At 35.0% G+C, this 25,128-nt stretch overlaps 1 protein-coding gene across 2 annotated transcripts in view; it reads left to right on the top strand.

Annotated features, from left to right (window-relative positions):
* Nucleotides 1-25,128, top strand: part of AKRP (ankyrin repeat protein) — a 51,092-nt gene that overhangs the window by 8,784 nt on the left and 17,180 nt on the right. Inside the window, exons 3-6 of one of the 2 annotated variants that reach the window (XM_088723171.2) lie at nt 11,189-11,287; nt 11,453-11,551; nt 14,222-14,320; nt 14,406-14,504. In XM_088723171.2, coding sequence (XP_088579297.2) covers nt 11,189-11,287; nt 11,453-11,551; nt 14,222-14,320; nt 14,406-14,504 — 396 coding nt within the window. The remainder of the gene's footprint in view (nt 1-11,188; nt 11,288-11,452; nt 11,552-14,221; nt 14,321-14,405; nt 14,505-25,128) is intronic. The other variant, XM_088723172.2, reaches the window with a different exon arrangement.

A 25,128-nucleotide genomic window follows, 5' to 3' on the forward strand; every position in this document is an offset into this window, starting at 1 on the left:
GTTGCTGTTCCTTCCATTATGCTAGTTGTGGAATTATCTCTGTTGATATTCGTTAACTTGAGACCGATGGTCTATGTGTCATAGAACATTATTGTCTTCCTAACATAATCCACCTTTTTTCATTGGTTTGTCTGAGCTTTTGCATCATTCAGAATTTAATATGGGATTAAGGGTTTTAAACTTTGCAAGGTTGAATATTTATTAAATGCTCCAACAGATATCACTTTAATGTCAAATTATTTTGCTATTTTGTTTCATGATATGTGGTGTTACTGAATGTAACAGTCAGTTATTGTAAGATCGAGACTTTTCTTGGTGGCAATTACAAGATGTTATGGTTTGTGTAATCAGATCTAATAGTCAGAAATTTTTTGATTTACTGAATGAAGCTTGTGTTCATACTATCTTTACCTAGAATTCTTTTGTTGATTTCTTTTTGCCTCAAAGAAGAGAACCCATAATATTTCCAACAGAATATGAATTCTCTACTACGAATTTGCTCTTTTTTCTTCATACTCATTTTATGTGATATTTTACATATTATCCCATTTTATTTTGTTGTATTTTTTGAATTCTTTTAAACATTCGAGATATTATTTCTGAAAGTTTCTTTTTTTTTTTGTAGACTGAATATTTTCCTCCCAGATTAGTCATGGTTTCAAACTTAATTACTAAGCTTTGGTCTTTGATATGTCTAAGTTTTAAGAACCAGCCATGTGTGAAATTCACACAAAAGCTTATAGATGTAAATCATATGCAGTTGTTATAAAGGATGTGTGCATCTTGATAATTCACATTATTGACGCAATTCTCACCTTGTAAGAAGGTTGAAGATTTAGTTTAGTGAAATTTTAACCAATGTAATATTATTTGTCTTGTTCAATCTTTGATGATTTGCATAATATTGTTTTTTTGAGGACATTTGAGTCAATTTTGTTGTTTTCAAAATAAAACTTTTAATTTACTTATTTGCATGTTTTTTCTCAAAAAGTGCATGCTATACAACAGTAATTTGCTATAATGAAGTATAATTTTATTGGTTTATAACGTAAGGAACATTTGCTCCACATAATTTTCGATATTTAGGATCGATTATTTATAAGGAGAGATTGAAGAGGATGTTATTCATAGGATTAAAGTGGGTTGGATGAAGTGGAGAAGTGCAACTGAGATAACATGTGATCATAGGATATTTGTTAAAGTTGAAGGAAAAAATTTATAGGAGAGGCATACAATCAGCTATGCTTTATGGTATAAAATGTTGGGTAGGTAGAAAACAACATGTGCATAAGATGAGTATGGCAAAATGAGCATGTCAAGATGGATTGTGGTAATACAAGAAAAAATAGAATAAGAAACGAAGTTATTTGTACAAAGGTGGATGTGGCATCAATTAAAGAAAAAATAAAAGAAGGATGACTTAGATGGTTTGAACATATACAATGTAGGCTACAGGATGCACCAGTATGAATGTGCGAGTTGATACATGTAGAAGGAACGAAGAGGGGTAGAGATAGATCAAAAATTACATGGGGTGAAGCAGTAAGGAAGGACTTGATATGTCAAAATCTTTTAGAAAGTATGGTCCTAAACTGAGTGGAATGGAGGGAAAGGATTTATGTAGCTCCCTAACTAGGTTGGGATTGAGGCTTAGTTGAGTTAAGGTGAGTTTAGTTCACTCTACATAGCTTTCCCAAGCATGTGCAAGACATGGGCCTAAGGGCACAATGAGTTCTTTGATTGTGCATTTGGTTCTTTGTTGGTACATTTTGCACGAGTCACATTTGGCTTTTTGAATAACCCACCATCTTGAATATGAATATTTTTATTGAACCGTCAAGTATTGTTTAGTATCATTATAGGTGAGATGCTTTGGAGACTGCAATATATGATTTTGCTTACCAAACTTTTGGGTTTTGGCAATTTCTGGATATAAAAGAATTTATGAGCCTTCAATATTTGAGAAATACCTCAGTATTTCAAAGTTGAAAATTTTGATCCAACCCTATATATCTGGTGCTTGAACTAAATTGGCTGATATAAAGTAGATTTATATCATCGGGAACAATAACTTGGCTAGTCTCAAAGTTATGACTTTTCTGCAAGGCTGCCTATTTGAAGCCTAAAGTAGAGAGACCTCTTCTTGCCATGCTTTTTGCTCAGATGTATTAGATAATGATCCTCTAAACTCCATATTTCTCTTTCATTTATAATATGTACTCTTGTCAAAGCTGGTCCTTGTAGGCCACTTTTGTTTGAGGTCTCTATCATGCCTTCAACCCGAAATTAGGAGTTAGAGACTGCATACTCACAGGGCATTATCCTACAAGCATGCAAAGCATCCAACATGCTAGCATAATAGAATAAATAAGGCAGTGGAATAAAATTAAAGCAAATGTCCAAATTTAATAATTAACAAGTCCAAAAACTAACAAGAAATTCAAGAATTTTATTCATAAGAATTTAACTTCAAGTGTTCACCAAATGTTAAATCAAAGAAAGAAAACCTATAAAATGCTTTTAGCAATTATACTAAAAAAATAGATACTAGTTCTAAACTATGCTAAGAATTTTGCTCCTGTATCTAGAGCTTCTAAAACAACACTGTCAGCAACTAGTTTTATGGATCTATAAAGAAGGAAGAGATTAATAATAAGCTCTATAGCATGGAATGCCGTACCGGTACTGGAACCACAAGAAATCCGGTATCTCCCAGTTCTTTTAGCCGAACTGGCCGGTACGGAGCCTGTACTGGTCGGTACCGGCCGGTGCTTGGTACCGACCTCGTACCGGTGCGAACCGGCCGGTTCGCATCGGTACGATTTTTTTTTTATGAACCACAGCGCGAGGCGCTGTGGTTTTTGAAACCACCGCGTGGCGCGTGGTTTCCCAAAGAAGTGGCCACGGGCCACTTCTTTCAAAAAAAAAAAAAGCTGTGGTCAAATCAAAAAAAGAAGTGGCCAAGATCTTTCTTTTCACAACACAAAAACCGAAGTGGCCTCTCGGCCGAGAGGCCTGTCGCCCTGTCTGCATCTCGCCTTCCTCCTCACTCGTTCGGTTATAAAAACCGAACGAGAGGCTCTGTCCAGAGTAACTCAAATCCAGAAGTGTTTCAGAGAGATTGGCTTGTCCAGACTAACTCAAATTCAGTGAGCCTCTGAAGAGTAATCAGAGACGGGAAGATTTGAGAGATAGCCCACAAATTGAGGAGGAGGTCCTGTCCAAAAAATCCAGCGGAGACTATTTAAGGTGCGGTTTTTTTGTCCTATGTTATTTCATTAATTTTGTTAATAAGTAACTTAAAAAAATAGTTTATAAATTACTTAAAAAATAAGATAATGTGAAAATTTACTTTATTAGCTTAATTTTTTGATAAGTTGTACATTTATGATAGAAATGGAGCCATCAAGAAAAACGAACCCTACAAAGCGTGATACTGGCTGGTCTTATGGGCGAAGACTTGGAAGAGAGGGGCAACGACACCAGTTTCAATGCAACTTTTGCGACAAGGTTTTTAAGGAAGGAGGGGTAACCAGGTTGAAGCAACACTTAGCCGAAAATTTCGGTGAGGTTGCTACATGCCCGAATTGTCCTAGCGAGATTTGTGTGTTGATGAGGCAGAATCTCGCTGAGGTCAAAGAAGCGAAGGAGATGGCTTTCAAGAAGAAGGCGTAGGTCGATCGCCGAGCGGCAGAGCCACCTTCCTATCACTTTAGGGAGCCAGAGGAGGTTGAGGTCTAGATGAGGAGGAGGCAGATATTCAGGCGGCCATGCATGCAAGCCTGAATGATCAGTGGCAGCAGGAGGAGGTGGCCAGGCATAGGGCTCGATTTAGGTCCTCTGCATACGAGTCGGACGACGGTTCTGGGAGCACTAGACAAGATCCAGAGTTCTTGAGGACAACTTCAGTTAGGGAGGGCGTCGGTAAAGAACGTGGCCGGATTGCATCTATGCTGGGTAGTTTTGGTAGCCGAAAGAAGTCATCTAGAGAAATTCCACAAGGAGCGACAATTCATGATGTAGATCTGCATGCTTTTTCCAACAGAGATTCAAGGCAGCAGAGGGTAGACACAATGTGGATGAAGGATAAGAAGAAAACTATGTGGTGAGCTATTGGATCCTGGTTTCACTTCAGCCACATCCCAGCGAATGTGGCAGACAATACATACTACAGGTCTGCCATTGCCGCCATACAAGCTGCCGGTCCCGGTGTAGTTCCTCCAGGCCCGAAGGACATATACGGTGAGCTTCTTGACAACAATAAGAAGGAGCTGGAGAATTGGATTGACTCCTACAAGAGCAAGTGGCCCATATATGGACTAACCATCATGTGCGATGGTTGGACCGGTCCGACCAGGCGGAGCATCAACTTCCTGACATACTGTGATGCTAAGACCTTCTTTCACAAGTCGGTTGATGCTTCGGCTTATGTGCACAACATCGCGTACATGCTGAAACTTATGGAGGATGTGATTGATCTGGTAGGAGAGGAGAATGTCGTGCAGGTCGTCACTGATGATGGGCCGCAATATAAGGCTGCTGGGCAGGTCTTGATGGAGCGGCGACCCCATATTTTCCGGACCCCATGTGCTGCACATTGTATCGATCTCATGTTGATGGACATCGGAAAGATCCGTAGGGTGCAACAAACGGTGGAGACAGCCCAATACATTACCAGGTATATTTATAACCATAACTGGGTCCTTTCACTGATGAGAAAGTCTGCAGGGGGAGAGATTTTGAGACCAGGAGTCATACGGTTTGCTACCAACTTCATCGCACTTGATAGCATACCCGAGAAGAGAGGAGCCCTATGTCAAATATTTGCCAGTCCCGAGTGGTATGATAGTAGATATTCTTATGACGGCACTGAAGGAAGATAGAAGACTTGGTGACGAGACAGCCATTCTGGCAGCGGGCTACTACAATAGTCAAGGCTATCAAACCATTATATGAAGTGCTGCGGGCCGTAGATAGCGAGATCTACCCCCCAGATGGGGTTTTTGTATCACATGATGGTCAAGGCAAAGGATCAGATTATGGAGGCAGATCCAGCACATGGCCGGTCGTACATCAACATCATTGAGCAACGGTGGGGAGCGCAAATGGGTAAGGAATTGCATCTAGCAGGTAAGCTAAGATATAAGTATAGTGACAATTGTAGTGACGGATGTAATTATATAATTATGCTAAGATAGTCTCGTATATGTGCAGCATACTACCCAAACCCCCGGTTTCAGTATAGCATAGATGGATTTGGTATGGATGAAACACTTCTGGATGCTTTGCGTAATGTGATTTACAAGATGGAGCATGATCCAGAAAAAGCGGCCCTATGTCTTGAAGAGGTAATTATGATTTAGTAATTACCAGCATGTGTAAGTATATTGGCATCTTCAATTATTAACATGGTAGAACATGCTTATTTTTCATAGAGCAAATTATTTAGAGAGGTCAGCTATAGTTTTGGCCAACGAGCGTCTGTCGTCAGCAAACACAATATGAATCCAGGTACGTGACACATCAGGAAAACATTCATCTGGTGTTACTTAGTTACTATTATGGAACTATCATATATGTAATTTTCATAAATATTTTTGCAGCTGAATGGTGGGTGCATTTTGGCGGGTCTGCGAGAAATCTAAAGCGGATAGCTATCCGGATCCTCTCCCAAACAGTCTCCTCTAGTGGTTGTGAGCGCAATTGGTCCACCTTCGCCCTTATCCACAGCAAACAAAGAAACCGTTTGACGCAAAAACGCCTCAACGACCTTGTTTATGTGTATTACAATTTGCGGTTGAGGCTAAAGTGCATTCAGGAGGAAGCGGAGCTCAAGTATACAGATCCGATTTACGAGACCTTCACCGATGATGACGATGATTCACTACTCGGCTGGCTTGTAGGCCAGCAGGAGGAGCCCGAGCTTGACGAGCCAGGATCGCCTCCACGACCAGCTAGCTTCATAGCCACCGAAGCGAGGGTCGATCCAGAGCAATGGGCTGAGCGTAATATTCCACGCACTTCCAGAGCTGATCAGCCGCAGGCACAGGGGAGCTAGTCACCACATGATTGGTACGAGACACCCTCCGAGAGAGCTGATCGAGAGATGCTCAGCAGACAGCCAGACAAGGGCGACATAGCCAGACAGGGAGGGCCAAGAAAGGAAAACAAAGGATCCCAATGGAGAGTGTCGAGGAGGAGATTTGGACTAGCAGCGATGAAGGTTCTGGTGGTGATGGATCTTCTAGCCATGGAGGGAGCGGAGGATAGTATGGTACTCATGAGACACAGCCGGAGGGTAGTCTTTATTTCACCGGTGAGTCCCAATTTACGGGTGCTACACAGGATACGGACCACGGTCGACCACCTGATAGATTTTGTGAGGATATCATTGGATATAGAAGACGGGCTCCTCGAGGTCGTTCAGAAAGACAGGATACGACTGCAGATCCGATAGCATACGGATACGGATTCTATTATCCACAGCCTCAGTCTGACGAATATGGATATGGTGCATCGGATTTTGCTTCCGCCATATTTGGATGGGCCCTTACACAATCAGAGGACACCTCTCAGAGCCAGAGCGTGAGCGAGAGATCCGACAGTTCTTATAATCTGGCGCACGTTTCTTCTGATTGGGTTGATTTGCCTCCTCCTGATTATACTTATGATTCGGATATCTACGAGAGCCATCGGCACTCGTCTCAATTTTAGATATCCAAGAGTGCTTTACATATATGTAAATGATTGTATCTTAATTTGAAGATATTCTATGTGTATCATTTTATCATTTGGAACGGGAGGAAAACATAACATGCATCATCTATGTTTCAAATTTCAACCCTAAATTTAAACATAAAAACATCAAAAATCATGAAAAAAGCAATAAAAAAATATCAATCTTCACTTAATTTAAGATCCAACAGAGAGAACATTTAAAAAAAACATCAAATTTATGGCTCGCGGTACCGGCCGGTACGTACCGAACCGGACCGGTCCGGCCGGCCACCGGTACGCCGACCGGTACCCGGTACGACAGACCTTGCTCTATAGCTTAGTAAGTAATGAATACCGTAGCTAGATAGCTCAAGTAACAAATTAAATAAATTTTTTTGTTAATACTAAGTATATAAGAAAAATTATTTTATTTTAATAAAATAATTTTTATAATTAATAATATTCATGCTTGCTCAACTATTCATATTCATATTCATAAGAATAATTTAAAATACTTTAATTCAATTCAACAACCTATGTGACTATAACTATATTTATACATTGTGGTTGGGTTAGAGAACTATACCTATATCTTATGGAGTAGGCTAGAATACTGCACTTATACTCTATGAAGTAGAGTAGAATACCACACTTATATCCCATAAAGTGGGCCAAAATATCATATTTATATCTTGGAGAGTGGGCTAGAATACTGAACTTATACCTTGTGGAGTGGATAAGAATACCTCACTTGTGCATTATAAAGTGGGCCAGAATACCTTATTTATATCATGTGATAGGGCCTGAATAATGAGTTTCAGAATAGTCAAAATACCAATTTATAACCTCCATTTGTCGGATCCAAAACATAATTAGGCTGAGTCAAAAAATTCAAAACATATCCAAGCTATTCATAAATCATATATTTGTCAAATTCCGAACAAGTATGCATGTTCAATAAAAGATTTCTAAATGTATGCACAATATTTGGTAACAAAAGTAATACTTTAAATTTACAAATTTGTTTTCCATTTAAAATACAATTCCATGGAATTCATGACTTGCATGTTAATCAATTTATAATTTATTTGATATCAAATATTTATTTAGAGGCAAATAAAGGGAAATCCAGGAAAGGTGAATCATTACTTACCTTGCGAGCACACTATGTTAATAATTTCAACTAATATTGAAAAATATCTTCAGAACCTAGTATTCTCAGAAATATAATTTTATCAAAATATGGTCATGATAAATTTTAAATTAAAATTCTAAGTCTTCAATACCCTAGGCTCTAAACAAAACCTAATAACTACCCGACATCAACATGATCCTAATCCTGCATTGGAATTGACCAACCTAAAATCAACTCGGTGTTATAGTTATTCAAAAGAGTATATCATAAGGCATATAAATTTTAATTACTTTATTATGTTCAAAATTTTCAGATTTATATTTTAAAGAAATAAGTCCCTGAAACATATTATGCAGTTTAAATACTGAATATAATATTTTTACAGGACATTTAGCAATCTAAAATTTTAATTGTATTTTGTTGTACATCTTAAATTACCCCGCTTCTAGTTTGCAGAAATTAATCATATATTAAAATATACAAATTTAATAATAAGAAATCTGAAATTAGTGCTAAGATATGCCGAAAATTATTTTACACAAATTTAACACAGAATTTTTATTTTCCATAAATTAAGTTTCTAAAATATAAAATATGGAAATTTAATTACCATCAATTTAGATTGCTGTTATTTACCACCGAGAAATTAATTTAAAGTATAATTAATATCATAACAGTTAAATTGCGAAATTTGTAATATACATAAAGCTAATATTCAAAACAGAGAATGTAGAATATGATCTTCAGAAAATTTAATTGCAAAAATTCAAAACAGATTTTGCTTTGCTAGAAATAGATATTGGTGAATTCATTTCATAGAAATTAAGTTATTGAAATAGAATATGCAGATGTTTAGTTTTCAAACTATTTAACATTCAGAAGTTTTAAAACTAGAAAATAATTTTGAGAAAATTAATTTACAGAAATTAAATATTTTTTTTGTGTTGAATTTATTATTGCAGAAATTATTTTATAGAGGTTGCTTCTTCCCAAAACAAGATAACTCATGTATATAGAGAATTATTCAAACATTAAAATAATATGGAGAGAAAAGAAAGGTGGAAATTTGTTGTAGAAGCTTACAAGAAGTTGGCATTGATATGGGGATTCTATTGAGAGAGAAAGAAGAGAATAGAGATGGTCTTGGCATCTTAGAGTTTGAAGGAGGGAAGGAAGGAAAGAAAGAAAGCTAGAGAAAGAGAGAGAGCATGGAGTAGTGGGGTGCTCCTGCATAGGGGTTAAAAATGATTAGGAGGCAGGGAGTCCGACGTGCGGTCGGAGTCCTCCCTCCCCCTTGCTCTTTCTTAATAAGAGAACAGGGAGGAGGAGTCCGACTTGGGGTCGGAGCCCTCCCCCTCCCCCTGTTTGCCTTGCACAGGTTGATCCGGTTTGGGCAAGTCTGGTTGTCACAGTCTCAGATTTCCCTTTTCTGTTATCAGGGTCTATGTATTCTTGTTAAAGTTGTTGCTTATGGACAAATTTTGTTAGAGCTTTGGAGTCATGCTCAATGTCTTCATATAGACATTTTATTCTCTTGGAATCTTGAGTTCTGCAATAGACAGTTTGCCCCAAAATGTTGCTGGAATTATGATGCTCATCGAATCCTCGGGTTAGGCCCACACACCATAGGTTTATCCTTGGATCTTTGTTTAGACTTGAGCCATAGATTTGAAACCTGATTTCATATTAGGTTGTTATACTCTCTTCCGCTTGGACTAGTTGGGTGTACTCAGGGCTATGTGGTGGCATCTCTTGACAAAAAGAAAGAAGCTACATCTTATTCTCGATTTGCTGGTGAGTTAATCAAAATTGCTTAGTGTTTTTTGTTTTTTTTGGATCTTAACCATAAGCAGTTGTCAATTGACTGATTGACAATTGCTGCTTGGTGTCCTTGGTGTATGCAGCCAAAGAACAAGCTAGTGACAATCTAGAGGTTAAATCATGTCTGGACTAATATTTCACAGGGGTTGGGTACTGTCTTAAATTGCATTTCATTAACCCATCATCATACAAAGATAAAAATGAAAAGAAGTTGTACTCCTAGCAGTACAGATTGACAAGTATTGAGACTTGGAGTAGTTGGACTAACTAATTGATGCTTGGAGTGTTTCATCACCAATGATGATACCATCTTAAGCAAATTGATGCATCTCAATAAATATCTCATTCTATTAAGCCATATATGTGAAGGCAAAAAATGATATGAAGTTGGTCATGTTATTTTGTTGTAGGCAAGGTCCACCGAACTGGTACCGGGATCCGTACTGGTCGACGAACAAGTCAATATGGTACCAAACCGGTATCGTACCGACACACAGTATGCTACCATTTTTTTTAAAGTTTTTCAAGTTCAATTAATTGATAATCAATTTTTTTTAACTTTTTTAATGATTTTAAGTCTAATTTGATGTTTTTTAATGTTTCTATGATTTCGGTTTAACCTAAATGATGCATCTTGTTGTTTTAAAATGATACAAAATATAAATAATTAGTGGGATGTTGCATGCTACAAGAAGTAACATGAAATATCCTCAAATCAAGTAGTGAGGCAAAAATACTAAATAATATAATTAATTATATATGAAAGTACAATATACATACCGATATCTAAAATCTCGTCGAGTGGCGATGCCTCTCGTTGATATTCGGATTATTAGTATAGTCAGGAGGCACATCAACCCATCCTTTTAACTAAGTGGCGTTGTAGTCTTGTATGTTCATCCCATAAAGAACACACTCCAGATTTTAAGCACTCTCGGATCTCTTGCTGAAGCTCTGGCTCTGAGAGGTGTTCTCTAGCTGATAAATTGGTTGATAAAACGACTGTGAAGGAGTCCATCCGAATAAGCCAGCAACAAAATTCAATCTGTGAGATGCTTCGGGATGCATAGGGTAGTAGCTATCGGAAGATGCCTCTGACGCATCATATCCATATCCGTATAGGTAATAGGCTGCCTGTGGTTATGGGTAATAGAATCCAGTATATGACTCAGAACCTGATACGTAAGGCTGCTCTGTTGTGACTTGGTCAAGATATTTCCAGCCTTTCCACATGTGGGGGTACGGTTGCATCTAGCCGACTCTCCTTAGCCTTGCAATGGTGGGAGCCTTATGTGCTGGGACACCTTTTTTATATCTTGCTTTTAAGTCGGCCATGTGTATTGCATGTGCGAAGTGCTAGTTGCATTTTGATTATAGTTTGTTTCCTTGCCACTTCTCTTACCTTGATGCTGAGGTGTTAGCCTGCACTTTGTTTTATGTTTGGACAAATGTTTTCTCAGTTTTCTAGCATTTTTTTGGGAAATATTATTGAAAACTACCTACTTTTTGTTTCAGAGCAAGTGGCTACCAATACATACTCTTGCTGCATCAGGAGAGTTTTATCTTTTGGATGCATTACTAAAACAAAATGTTGATATTAATGCCATCGATAAGGTATGTTGTAGTTGTACTCACTAAAACATTTTCCTCTATTGCATTGTTTGTTTGACCTGCCAATCTGTTAAATTTTTTTTTAGGAGAAATAGCTTTTAAATACCAGTATTTATTTGCTTATATGTATTTGGGAAATTTTTTATCAATATTATTAGTGTTGTCCAGGATGGTTTATCAGCAATTCATAGAGCAATTCTTTGTAAGAAGCAAGCAATTTTTGACTACCTCCTTAGAAATTCAGCAAATCCTTTTGTCCGCGATAGAGTAAGTGAAATTATAAATTTATGATACCACTCATTATCATAACAGTTTATGAGTCTTTTTTCTGCATAAGCAATGGTTATCAGATATCATCTTGTGCTGATTAGCTGCATTTACCTTCTGGATTCTACGTCAAAGGTATTTATCCTCATGAATGATGCATTAGTCGAACCATTCTTCAATGTTTGAATTTCATCAATATCATGGGATTAAATTTGTCTGAGAATCTCAAAGATATTGTACAAGTTACATCTTTCTTTATTGTAAATTTCATAACCATAACCATAATTCAGGACCAGAAACTAGCTTGACATGATCCAACCCTGAGTTTTGTGGTACCGATTGTCAAGGGAAAGACCTATCCTGAGAGAGCTGATTGGGTCATGAACAATTAAATTATACTGGACCCAGCTTAATCCTAAAAAAGATTGGGTCATTTCTGATCAGAAGTTTTGACCTGAAATTTGGATAGGTTAGGGCATGGATCATGCCAGACCTAGACCCGCCCCCCAAAATGCTTATGCCGGTATGCCCCAAAATGTTTACACCCCTTTTGATTAGTCCATGTTATGACAAATTTCCAAAATGATTAACACAATGTATTTCGTGGAAACCATGTTAAAATGCTACAAAGCGCACCTCATTTCAACTTTTTTATGTGATCAATTCTATCTCATGGAACACTCACATATATTGATGGATCGCATGGTGGATGATGCACTCCAGATCATACTCTAAATCAGTTACCTAATAAGTTCTTATGGTAAACTGCACGTACTTCTCAAACAAATCACGCCCCTAAATTTAAGGACTATTTGTGGAATGTGTATATTGAATTTTGATGTATCATGCTAAGAATATAGTTCATGGGTTGTAGACACAGTTGTTGACCACTCAATGAGAGGCATATATATGAGCGTGAGCATTAACTACCAAATGATTTGAGGAATAGCTGATTCAATACCAAGGTTGTCAAAATGTCTAGGTGTTCCTAGGCTGTGGCTCTCTTAATTGCCTAGGTATAATGCCTAGGCAGCCAGGTGAGCGCCTGGAGTTAAAAATCCCCAAAATTTTTGAAGTTTTAATATCAAAGCCTTGTATAATCAAAATATCACAAATATAATAATCCTAATCTGGATTTTTCACTTTCTCTTGTTCGCTGCCCTAAATCCTCTTGCCACTTTTGGAGCAAAAGGTCTAGAATTAAGAGAAGGTCGTTTGATGGGTAATGTCCCTAGATAAGGGAAGACTCAAGATGGATGGCTGTTATCTTAAAGTAGTTTTAGAGTGATTTATGTAGAAGGATGGCATATACAAGACATAAAATTTATATAGAAAGATGGCTGAAAGTTAAAGTGTTCAATAAAATTATATATAGTAGAAGCAAAGTTATCGATAGGAGGCCAAGTGCCAACCTAGGCCTCTGGGCGGTTGCCTTGCCTAGCAGCTTGGGGAGCTTGTTTAATATGCCTGTAGTCTACTATGGCTGTCATACACGTATGATGCACAATTCAACTATAGCCCCATTAACTTTGTAACAGGAATAGACTACTTGTCCCTGTGATAAGCTTGAGGCTAATCACTAATTTATTTCAAACCTTGCAACCTATTGACTGTTACAACTTTCAACTTTAGGGTCAATTTTTGACAAGTACGTCCAAATCTTATGAGTGCAATTAAGCTAAGCATAAAACAAAAAGAAAAAAAGTGGCATTCCAGGACCCAGCTACAAAGAAGTGGTTTGCCTCAACATCGGTGGCATGTGCAACAGCGCATGGATGGTGATAGCAGGGCACGTGTGCATGATGCAAGCAGTCCTGTGTATTGCTGTCATTTATGCAATACATGACGGACATGAATCACACCCACAGGCCCCAGGATCACCAATTATGTGCATATTGTACTTGCCACTAGTGGCGGGGTAAGCCATTCCCAATTGCAATACTTCATATTTAACTATATTATGAATATCACTATCTTCTTGTGATAAACTTAAGAAGGATTCTTATTTGTAAGAAAATTCTTTATATAAGGTATATTCTACCTTGATGTTAAATTGTTTATTTCAGTTCTAAATTACCCATGATTAGGATGCTTGTGGGTCGGGATGGATCCGGATGGGAACAAGCCAAATCGGGTCCATATTTGAATAGAGCCAAAATATTAACCCAAGACCAATTCATTTCCATTTTGGTTGGACTGGATCAGGTTTATGATTTATTGAATTCATTGGTTTTTTTTTTGGTCAAATCTGGTCAAAAATAACCCAAACACAAACCATAACACATGTATAATTTGATTATTTAATTATATCATAAGTCCATTATGAAATAAGCAACATGTAAGTGCTGTCAAAATCCTATTCCACATAAGATCTGATCGATAACAACATGTAAATATATAGTGCACTAAACTTGGGTCAGTTCATGTTCAGATCGGTGTACATGCTTATCCAGATCCAGTCCATATTACAAACTGGTCATATTTTTCATTCCAAGCCTGATCCAAATAACTTTAATTCAGATTGGGCCGGGTTGCTTTTGTATTGGCTTCAGATTGGAAGTGGATAAATCCAATCCACTTGTGGCCCTACCAATGTTTGCGTATATGTTGATTTTTTGTAAATCATATCTCATGTTGAATTGAATTATTTTTATGTCTTGCTTTCAACAGGATGGAGCTACCTTGATCCATTACGCAGTCCAAACCGCAGCAAGTCAGACTATAAAGATTCTTTTGTTGTACAATGTTGACATAAACTTTTCTGATAATGTATGCGTGTAAATTTCATAATTGAGTTGTATTCTTTCTCTCTGCTCTCCACTTTCTAATGGAATACATTGAATTTCCTATGCAGGATGGATGGACTCCATTGCATCTTGCTGTCCAAACACGCAGAACAGATATCGTAAGGCTTTTGTTAATAAAAGGAGCTGACAAGACTCTAAAAAATCGAGTAATCCATCAACTAATGACTTTTTTGTTATATTTCCTCTAAAGGATGCATATAGTGCATTTTTTGAGTTTTACCTGTGATATTACCTTTCTGCAATGCAATTTACCTTCTTGTGGATGTAGAATGAGTTTTTTTATTAAATATGTGACATATATTAGTGTAGTTTAAATTTACTTATTTATATTTAGATGATGAACTCTTAGCTTCCAACTAATGAATGTTGCTTAGCATGAAATCAAATCTATGAAGGAAGGGAAATACTTTGCTATATGGATAAATGGAGTGACTATTACAAGTCATGAATTGTAAAAAGTAATTGGTGTTACATCACAAAAACATTCTTGAGCACACAATTATTGTATCATATGCTCAAAATGCTGCATTACCCCAAAGCCATGTTTGGTTTGCTAGAATGGGAGTAGAAAATGGGAATCAGATATCCATTACAGCCCATTCCAAAGTTTGGTGACTATTATAGTTAATGTAATCCTGATTTCAGTGGGTATCAAATTCCCATAAAAAAGGGTAGAGAATGATACCCGCGGGGGGGTTGGGTATTTGTGAATCATTTTCCTAAAGTATCTCATCTGTGGGAAAGAAGAAAAAGCCCCGTCTATTATGAGCCCTCGCATTTAGATCTCTTTACCCCACTTGGGATAGGAATGGGAAGGGGAAGTGGTCAATCCTAATGATTCACAAGAATGGATGTCTTGGGAATTGGAGAAGTATTCTTGATTCCCGTTTCTGACAGACCTACATGGCTCAATAGTAGATGATATGCCTGTCGCTTTTCTTTTCAGATCTTATTCAAGTAAAATGGCTTCAAAAATCCTTCTGAGCCTTCAATAAAAATTTTGAGAGCAAATTGATGTATCTCCATTATCAGAGTGAAGGTCTGATTATTCTTTGTGCTACATTGCTACTACTGGAGATAGTTCTTAGATAATTGCCATAACATATGAAGCATTGGGAACTGCTTTGGAGTTTCCGGGCTTTCATTTGTGAGGTTGAGGTGATGTGTTTGCCTCATAAATTAAGAATTGAACCTGTTCTTCTTGTTCTCCTTCACTATCAGAAAACAAAGACATGATTTTGATCACCATACCTTCCTTAGAGGCTGTTCAGCTTGGTTTTACCCTCCTGGATTACCCTAGTGGCTGTATTGTTATTTTTAATGAATCATGAGTGCAATCAACTTTCTCCAGGGATCATTAGTAATTTCTCTGTTTTATGTCCCTTAATCCAAGGGGCATAAATCAAGCTTAGTTCTTTTGCTTCACTTTTTATTTAATATAGACTTATACATATGTTCCATTAAGCCCATTGCCATGGTTTCTTGTGATTTTTTGTTTAGTCCCGTATGTTTGATTAAGAACTGGGTTTGGCTCTCCCTCTTCTTTTGGTATCTGGATTCACTCTTCACAATTTTTTGTTCAATTGGTTTTGAAAGAAGAATCAATAGTTTCTTCAAGTACAGCCTGCAAAACATTGGCTAGTGTATGTTGTAAGAAAATGACTTAATGACATTTTCCTTGATTTTAAATACCTCACCAAGCCTTATCTAAAGAAGATTTGAGGAGAAAGTGGAGAAGACCCACTTGCAAGTGAGGTCCTTGGATCATTATTTTTGAGAGGATATTGTAACTTGAATTATTCTTATTGATAATTTTTTCCTTAAATTTAAGTTCTTTGATAAGAAACAAATCAAAGGACATGAGATTCTTCATAAATTAAATGCTTTAATCTTGTTTCCTGTTGTGATTTATATGAGATTGTATTCTCATAATATTTGTATACTTCTAGAACCTGGACACTTGTTGTTGCCCAAGGTGACAACCCAAGAGGGGGGGTGAATTGGGTCTTTTAAAAACTTTTCAACTACTTCTAATCTTTTAGAGTTAATTAAGCTAAGTTGTATGGATGCTTAGTGGAATTTAAACTTAGCAAGAGTATGATTCTAATCTAATCAACTATTAAGCAGCGGACTCAATAAAAGATTAGTCTAAGTTTGCCCAAGTATGCAATTCAATTGAATGAGACTTGATTAAGTAAATTGAATATGCTTGCAACTAAAGGATGCACGGAGAAGAGTTAAGGAAGCATAGTATCTAAGTAAGTAAGTGAGTGAGAAAGTCAGACAACAAAGAGCATCACAAACCCAACAAAAGTATAGTGGTTCGGTGCATCCCAACACCTACATCCACTCCCCAAGACCTCTTGGGAATTTCACTATAATCCCTCAGATTACAGTTGGTTGTTTTGCAAGCTCACAACCCAACTTGTTGTTTTGCGAGATCACAACGAACTCGGTCGGTTTTCACAGGCTCACCGACTAGAACCTACCGATTGTTTTCACGGGCTCACAATCCAACCCAGTTGGTTTTCCCAAAGGCTCACCAACCACAACCTTACAACGATTGTTTTTCGGGTTCACAATCAACCCAGTTGGTTTTCCCCAAAGGCTCACCAACCACAACCTTACAACGTTGGTTTTCTCTTTGGCTCACCAACAAACCTTAACACCGTTGGTTTTCCTTTGGCTCACCAACAAACCTTAACCTCTTGATTCAATCCCTTGATTGAATCAAGTTACAAGATATTAGACTAAGAATTTAAAGCAAGTACAAGCTTCTTAACTAAGCAAATATATCAAATATAAACAAATGGAGTAAAGAGAAGCTCTCAAACGAATTTTGAAGATGAAGGAACTCGGCTTCTTCTTTACTTGACCCTCTTCTGATTTGGCACGAGGTAGAGGATGATTGAGGCAGCACACGGATGGAGAGGAAGCTTTGGGATTCACTAGGATGCTCTTCTTCTCTCTATTTCGCTTTGGATGGCCCTTTTGTGCTTATGGGAGATTTTCCTTGTAATCTCTTTGAAATCTCTTCCCTAAATGTTTTCTCCCACTTCCATACCCTCTTCCCTAGCTCTCCTCTTGATTTTATAGCTTTAGAGGGAGTGGAAACAAAAATCTAGCCGTTAGAGACAAAAATAGAGCCGTTGGAATCAAGAAAAAACTAGCCGTTATGCCTCCCAGCGTGCTAGAGTCGACTCGGCTGAAGCAGGAGTCGACTCGGCTGAAGCAGGAGTCGACTCGGCTGAAATAGGAGTCGACTCGTGAATAGTAGTCTGCCGGCACTGTAGCTGGGAGTCGACTCCGCATTGTAGCACTGAAGTTGGAGTCGACTCGAGATCACTGTAGCGCTGAAAATCAACTTTCTGTCTTTTTGTTTGTTCTCATCGGAGTCGACTCGTAGAGTATCGGAGTCGACTCGAGCACTGTTTCTTGAAACTCTAGAGTGCCAGAGTCGACTCTAAACTTCCCGGAGTCGACTCGAGGACTATTCTTTTGAATTTTTCTTTACATTTGCTCCTCCAACTTGAATTCTTTAAACTTGAAACTTGGGCCAATAAATTGTAGCTTTCTTCCAACTTTTCTTGAGAGCTTTGGAGGCCTTCTTGTATTCTTCCAATCTTGCTATGTTCCTTGCAAAATAAATTCTTTCTCCTTGCAACACAAACATTAGTATTTATACTTCAAGGTTTTGTGATCATCAAAATCAATCTTTAAATCAATCTTTGGGTCATCAGTCTCCCCCTTTTTGATGATGACAAAACTTGGAGTATGTGCAATATAAAATATATTGTGTTCTAGAACTAATGCATAGCTAAGTTGCATGAAGTAGAAAACATATATATTTAAAACATACTTCATGATAATGCTTTAGATTTAATCAGCTTAACACAATCAACATATTTCAATTTAAGCTGATTTGTATTCAATTCAAAACAAAAAGCATTATGAGCATATAATCAGATATTTCTCCCCCTTTTTGACAACATCAAAAAGGTTGCAAGATAATGAAACATTAAGCACAAAGATAAGAATACTCAAATATTTCTTTTTCTTTTTGTACTCTGATTTGTATGTCAAATTATTGCAAGAATATGAATCATATAACTCAAGGCAATAATGTTAGAAAAAGATTAATGAGCATAGATCAGAGCCAATTATAATGAGAACACATCGAATGTGGTTCCAAAGATAGTTTTCAAATCAAGTGTAGGTGGAAACTTTCTCAAGTTAATTCAAGAAGTACCAAGAATGATATTCAAAGAAAGCACGAATGAAAATCTAATCATTCTTTAATAATAAGTATGAAAGCTTGTTCATTTAAGATCTTTTGCCCAATATATTAAGTATTTTAGCAGCATGAGAGCAATTGAACTAATTTTCTTTTTGGAGTATAATAGCAATATATTAAGTATGATTTCAAAGTTCTTTTATTCCTTTAGTTATGGATTTATGCGATTAAGTTCCATATGATCTCTCCCTCTAAAATTTTCTTTCTCCCCCTTAATTATTCATTCCATTTAAGAGTTTAAAATTTGAAGATAGTGTCCAATAAAATTGTCAAACTCGAAAATATATGTTCAATATATTCTATTTCCATAAAGCTCAAATTTTGAGATAAAACAACCTCTATACAACTCATCTCAAGGTACAAGCTTATTATGTATTCATGAAGTCATGCAACACAATGAGGTTCATCAAAATCAATCTATAAAATTCAAGGTATGCATCAAATTAAAGTAACTTTAGGATAAGATACTGAATATCTAAAGCTCCCCCTCAAAAGATGCATTCTTCTTTAATCATTCTTTTCTTTTGTTGAATTTCAGATTTTAATGATAAACGTGAATAAAACTGAAACTTTATGATATCAAGAATGTAGAGTGATCTAGAATTATTCAAAATTTATAGCAATCACTCCTTTTAATCTTTCAAGAACAAGTTATGCTTCCTCTTAATCTTTGAGAAAATGTACTGAAATATTAATCAGAAAATGATTCATTTGAAGCTCAAATTCTTTCAAAAGCATTTACATTTTCTTTCTTTTAAGAATCATTTGAGTGAGCTGAAATGTTTCTAGACTTAAGATCATTCACTCTCTTAATAATATATATATATATATATATATATTGATGGAAGTCTTTAATAATGTAGGAGAGAAAAACATATAGATGATCATTGAAGTATATATATTTATAGAACTCAATTTCTTAATCATAGTTTTTCAGCAATGTATACATGAAGCACAATAAATCTTTTTAATATCAAAATAAAATCATATATTTAAAAATATTTGTTTGCAATTAAGATCATTGAAAGACACATTATTTAGACCAATATTAGTACACTTTAAGGATAAGAAAAGATATGTTTCGGATGCGTATCGAGACAATCAACCAAGGCGTCAAAATTAATTCTGTTTTTCTTATATTAAAATTTTCATTTAGAAATCATATTGAGTTATTCTCCTGAATGACGTGATCATTGAAGCATATAACTAAGGTTACAAAGATGTAACGATATAAGCATTTTTAAGTTAAGTTTAAGCTTTTATACAAAATCAGATTCTGAATTTTCATAAGAATTTTCAAGAGAGCTTTCAAAATTATAATTTTAGATATGTATCTTCTACATTGTAGCTCATCTTAAATCACTAAGATTGAAAACACATATTTCAATAACATTCGAGCACTTTCAGAATCTTTGTATTTAATATTGAGTTTCGATACAAAATAAAGGATATTTTAACAAGTATTAGGGCATTATGTATCAAAGTTAGGCAAGTAGAAAGATAGATCAAGATCAATTCATTTTGCCTAAATAGAAATATCCTTCTCTTCTTCTTTTTGTAAATCTATTTAACTTTCAAAGTTAATCGTGAATGATAAAACTGAAATTTCTTTTTAATATTACTTAAAAAAAAACTTTATGTAGTATTTTAAATATTCAAGCATTGGAACATAAGTTAGTTTGAGCCAAGGGTGAAGCAAAGACTTGTGAGCAAAGTTAAGACATATTCCAAGTTAAGACCTATTTCAATCAACTTATCCAAGCATGGGGCATTACAAAATATTGAGAATTCATAATTCAAAACATCATGCCACATGCAAAATATATTATGTGTTAAGTCATGCATAAAAATACTAAGAACAAGCATGTTAAGGATCAAAATCAATTCTTTTTAAATAAACTCCCCCTATTTAAATATAATCTTGCATTGATTTCATCCTTAAAGTGTGTTTTCAAGTGATAAAAAAAAATGACTTGATTCTTCTTATATACTTTCATTTATTTTGTCTTTCATTTTTTTTTTACTTTCTTATGCTCTATACTCTATTTGCTCCCTATCCGGTGGAGTTGGAAGGGGCACGAGGTACTACCACTAGCCTCCCTCTTGTGCCGTCCCTAATATACCCTACACCGAATAGTTGGGTCAAATAGTGCCGGGTACTACCACTAGCCTCCCCATTGGCACCATCCCTATGATGAGCAATATAGAAAATTTATAAAGTTCACTTCAAACTCTCCCTGTTTAAGTGTAATTAATTACGAATTTTATCCCTTCCAAATGTGCCGAATATATTATGCTTGTTTTGCTTTTCCTTAAGATTGGAGTATTTGCCTTTGCTTAGATTTTACATCTCTTGAATAATATCCATTTTCTTTTCTTTATCTCTCTCTTTTTGTTATTCTCAAGTAATTTACATGAAAGAGTAGAATAAAGAAATAATCTTATGTATCATATAGATGTATATCATGCAAACAACATTTTCATTGTGCTCAAGGATTTATAATTTCTCACAAGTTATTTTAAATCAAAATTTTAAGCATAAACTTGTGTATTTCATGGTTATGACATAGGCAAAGATATATTTTAGTTTGGGCAAACCATGAAACAATTTCTAAAAGTATAAGTCAATCAATATATATATATATATAGACATGATATCAAAAATTTATAATTAAAGACCTTAATCATGCCATAATAAGATTTAAGTTATTGACTTTGCTCAATTAATTTATGAGAGAAGTATCTAGAATTACCAATTCATTCTGCATTCTTCAGTCAAATACCTACTAGATTTCTTATGTATGAACTTTTGGCTGAAGAAGGTCCTCTCTCTTGTTTGCATGTGAATGTTTATTGTATCTTACATGGAGATATCCTTCAAGTTGAGATATCTCATTTTCTTGCTCAAGGATCCTGCATTATTAACAAACTCCTTTTCTTTCTTGAAAGAAAGTCATTAGTTTCTTCAAGATACACAACATTCATTCAACATATTTTTTAACTAGATGACTCAATATAAGATATGACAATAGTTGCATGTTGAGTCACTTTACTCAAGAGATTGCCTAAATATAAGCAAGCACATATCACTTGAACTAAAGAGATAGTTTCATTAATCAAGATGGTTCAAGGACAAGCATGTGAGGCAATAGAAAGATTTATCAAGGTCAAATCAATTTTTTATTTTCAGAATCAATTTAGCTTAGATTCTATTTGCTTAAGATAATTATCAATAAGACATGTTAGCTAAGTTTTAATCAACTTATCTTAAACGGTTGTTTCTATCAAAATTCAGATTATGAATTATTTGTTATCAATAAAATATGATTCATTAAAGTTAGATTGAAGTCTTGCACAAGGGCACATAATGAGCATACAATCTGGTCTACTAGCTGTATGATAAAATAGTTATTCTATCATGCTTCAATACAATTTTAAAACAATAGATCTACTTTGCTCATCCTTTTCAAATTCTACAAGATGGGGTCACAGACATACCTTCTTCATGCCAATCTTCTATTAAGAGTTTTCTTGTGGACTAACTTTGGTCAATGAAGATCCCCTTTCTTGTTTGGCTTAATTTAGAGTTCGAGAGAATGTTAATTCATTCATCATACATATTTCAAACTCACCTTGCATGAGCTTAGTAAAATCTTCATATAAATCTCCATTAGTAGAACCAAGAATGATGTCATCAATGTATACTTTGAGCAAGTAAGATATCACAAATTCTTCTTTTTGATGCAAAGATTTATCACTATTACTTTCTATCAAAAAGGTTGCTTAAGCTTTTATATCATGCTTTTGATGCTTGTTTCAAATCATATATTGCTTTATCATATTTGTAATGAGTGTTTTCAAATATGGTGGTTATTTAACATATATCTTCTTTAATAAAGTAAGCACATAGGAGTCCATTCTACACACTCATTTGATAGAATATAAAGCTCATAAAGCAAGCAAATGATAATGGTGATCTTTACTTCTAATCATACAAGAATCTCATCAAGATCTATTTCATCTTTTCTTGATTTAGTCTTTTAGTAGTCATCAATTTTTCTTCATTAAGTGCATTTCTGAAAAACTCAATTTGGTTCTAATTATTAACATGTTTTCAGATTGTTATATGTAAAAGATTAACCATATACATATATAATTTGATTTTAGTATCTTGATAATAAATCATTAGTCTCATAAAGAATAAAATGAATTAATATTTCTGCAACTAAAATCTTTTCATTGAATATTCTATATGCATTGCTTGATGAATGATATCCAAGGATAGACATATCTCTATCAGATTTGGCATTACTTTCAAGAAACCATATCAAGTATAACATATACTACTGATAAATATGAAAGATATGCAATAGTTCATTTTCTATTTTTCAGAAGATCAAAAGGAGTTTTCATCAAAAATAGATCTAATAGAAATCATATGTATGACAAGCAGTGATGATAGCTTTTAAAAAAATATTTAAGTAGATGACTATCATACACAATTGTCTTTTTCATTTCTTCAAGAATTCTATTAACCCTATTTTACTTATGGTGTCCTTGGTGCTGAAGTAATTAATTTCTGTATGAACTTTATCAGGATTTTGGTTTTCAACACTGTGCCATGATACTCTTTATCTTCATAGTTTGGAAACCTTTATCATTTGAAACACTTTTACAAGATTTAGCAAATACAGAAAATATTTCAACTTTATTTGCTAAGAACAAATCCAATGTAAGCTTTTGAAAACTTAGTGATGGAAACATCTTTAGATTTAGAAATTGATTTTTGTTTGTTTCCTTAGTTAGCATGCATAGCAAACTTTGACCTTTCAGAAGATAATCTAAGTAAGCCAATGGCAAGGTCTTTTGAGATTAAGTACATACTAGCATGAGTTGATTTTATATGCCAAAGATGGTTTCTTTAATCTTGGTATTCATAGTGCATATATTCAAAAGCACACCAAGTACACATTATCATATCTATGATCAATAAACAATAATGCCATGGATAAAAACTCTCAATCAAGCATATAGAGAATTCATAGAGTTATTCTTAATAAATTGATTAATCATTTAGCAACTTATCCAATAGTGAGTAAAGTATACTATAAAATGAAGTGATTTGATTATATTTCCAAAAGTATTTTCTATATCACAAAATTGATCAATACATGCAATTCATATTTTAATCAAATACTAAAGCAAAAATAATGATGAGATGCAAGGATTACTGATTTCATTATTATTATTATTATTATTATTTAAAATTACTTTTTATAAGTATGTTTTAAGTTTCATTTTTTTGACGTGTGTCTAGAACACCCATTTGTATGAATCTATTTGTTCCATGGGTATCTTGGCACATCTATGTCTACATCCTCATATTTTTATTTTGGGTACCCAAGCTTGCTTGGGTCCTTGAGAGTTAGGACATATGGTTCCTTTTGGAACCCAGATTTGTTTAATTGTAATAACTTTATCACTTGATTTAATTATGTTAGAACGATAGGTAAAGTTGTTATGCCCATTCTTTTTATGTTTGAAATAAGTTATCTTATTTAATGGTTTGCTTGGTGAATTGATAACCTTTTTCTCTAGAGATTTATTATTAAGTAAAGGAGTCAAACTAAATTTTGATTTATCATAAGCAACATATTGACTTTCAAACATTATTTTTAATCTTTCTGAACTTACAGTGAATTTGTTAATAAAAGATTTTAATTGGTTAATTTCTTCATTTAAGTTTTGATTTTCTTTAATTAAATTCTGATTTTTCTGAATCAATTGTTCTGAATTTAACCTTAAGCTTTCATTTTCAGAATTTAGTTTGTCATATATTTCAGCAATAGAATTTTTTTCTTTTGAGATTTCGAGATTTAGCTTTTCAAGATTTTTATTTTTGATAGCTAATTTTCTACATTCACCATACAAATCATGAAAAGCATTTAATAGTTCATCATAAGAATATTCTTCATGAAATTCATTAGATTTAGATTCTACTTTATCTTCTAGTGCCATAAAACATAAGTTAGTTACCTTTTGTAGTTCATTGTTGCTTCTGGCTTTTACTTTGTATGTAAGAAAATCGAGATGTTGTGGGGATAAACACCAATCAAAAGACATGAGACAATCCAAAAAGCACTTGATCATGATCAAATTTGTAAGCCTACTTGGGTATTGAGCATTTACTTGTAAGAACTGAATTCTTTTCAATGAATAGTTGCAACTCCGTAAAATGGAATTTGGTAAATCTTTTCTTACATAGAGTCATTATATATGTGGAGATATGTATGAAATATAGATTTTATATGTATCTAGTTCTGTCCATAACTTCTGCCCGTTGCATACCCTGATCAACTACTGTACGAATAGCATTTACCGCTGCGGCTTGAGCAGCATAGGGTGTACCTCTTCTTGTGCCTTTGAATCCAGAAGTACCCGCGGAGGCCCAAGAAACCACCCGACCTCGTACATCT

The sequence above is a fragment of the Phoenix dactylifera genome, chromosome 6, assembly GCF_051530095.1.
Source record: "Phoenix dactylifera cultivar Ajwa chromosome 6, Ajwa_hap1_PhDact_Kaust_v1.1, whole genome shotgun sequence".
Classification (NCBI taxonomy): Eukaryota; Viridiplantae; Streptophyta; class Magnoliopsida; order Arecales; family Arecaceae; genus Phoenix; species Phoenix dactylifera.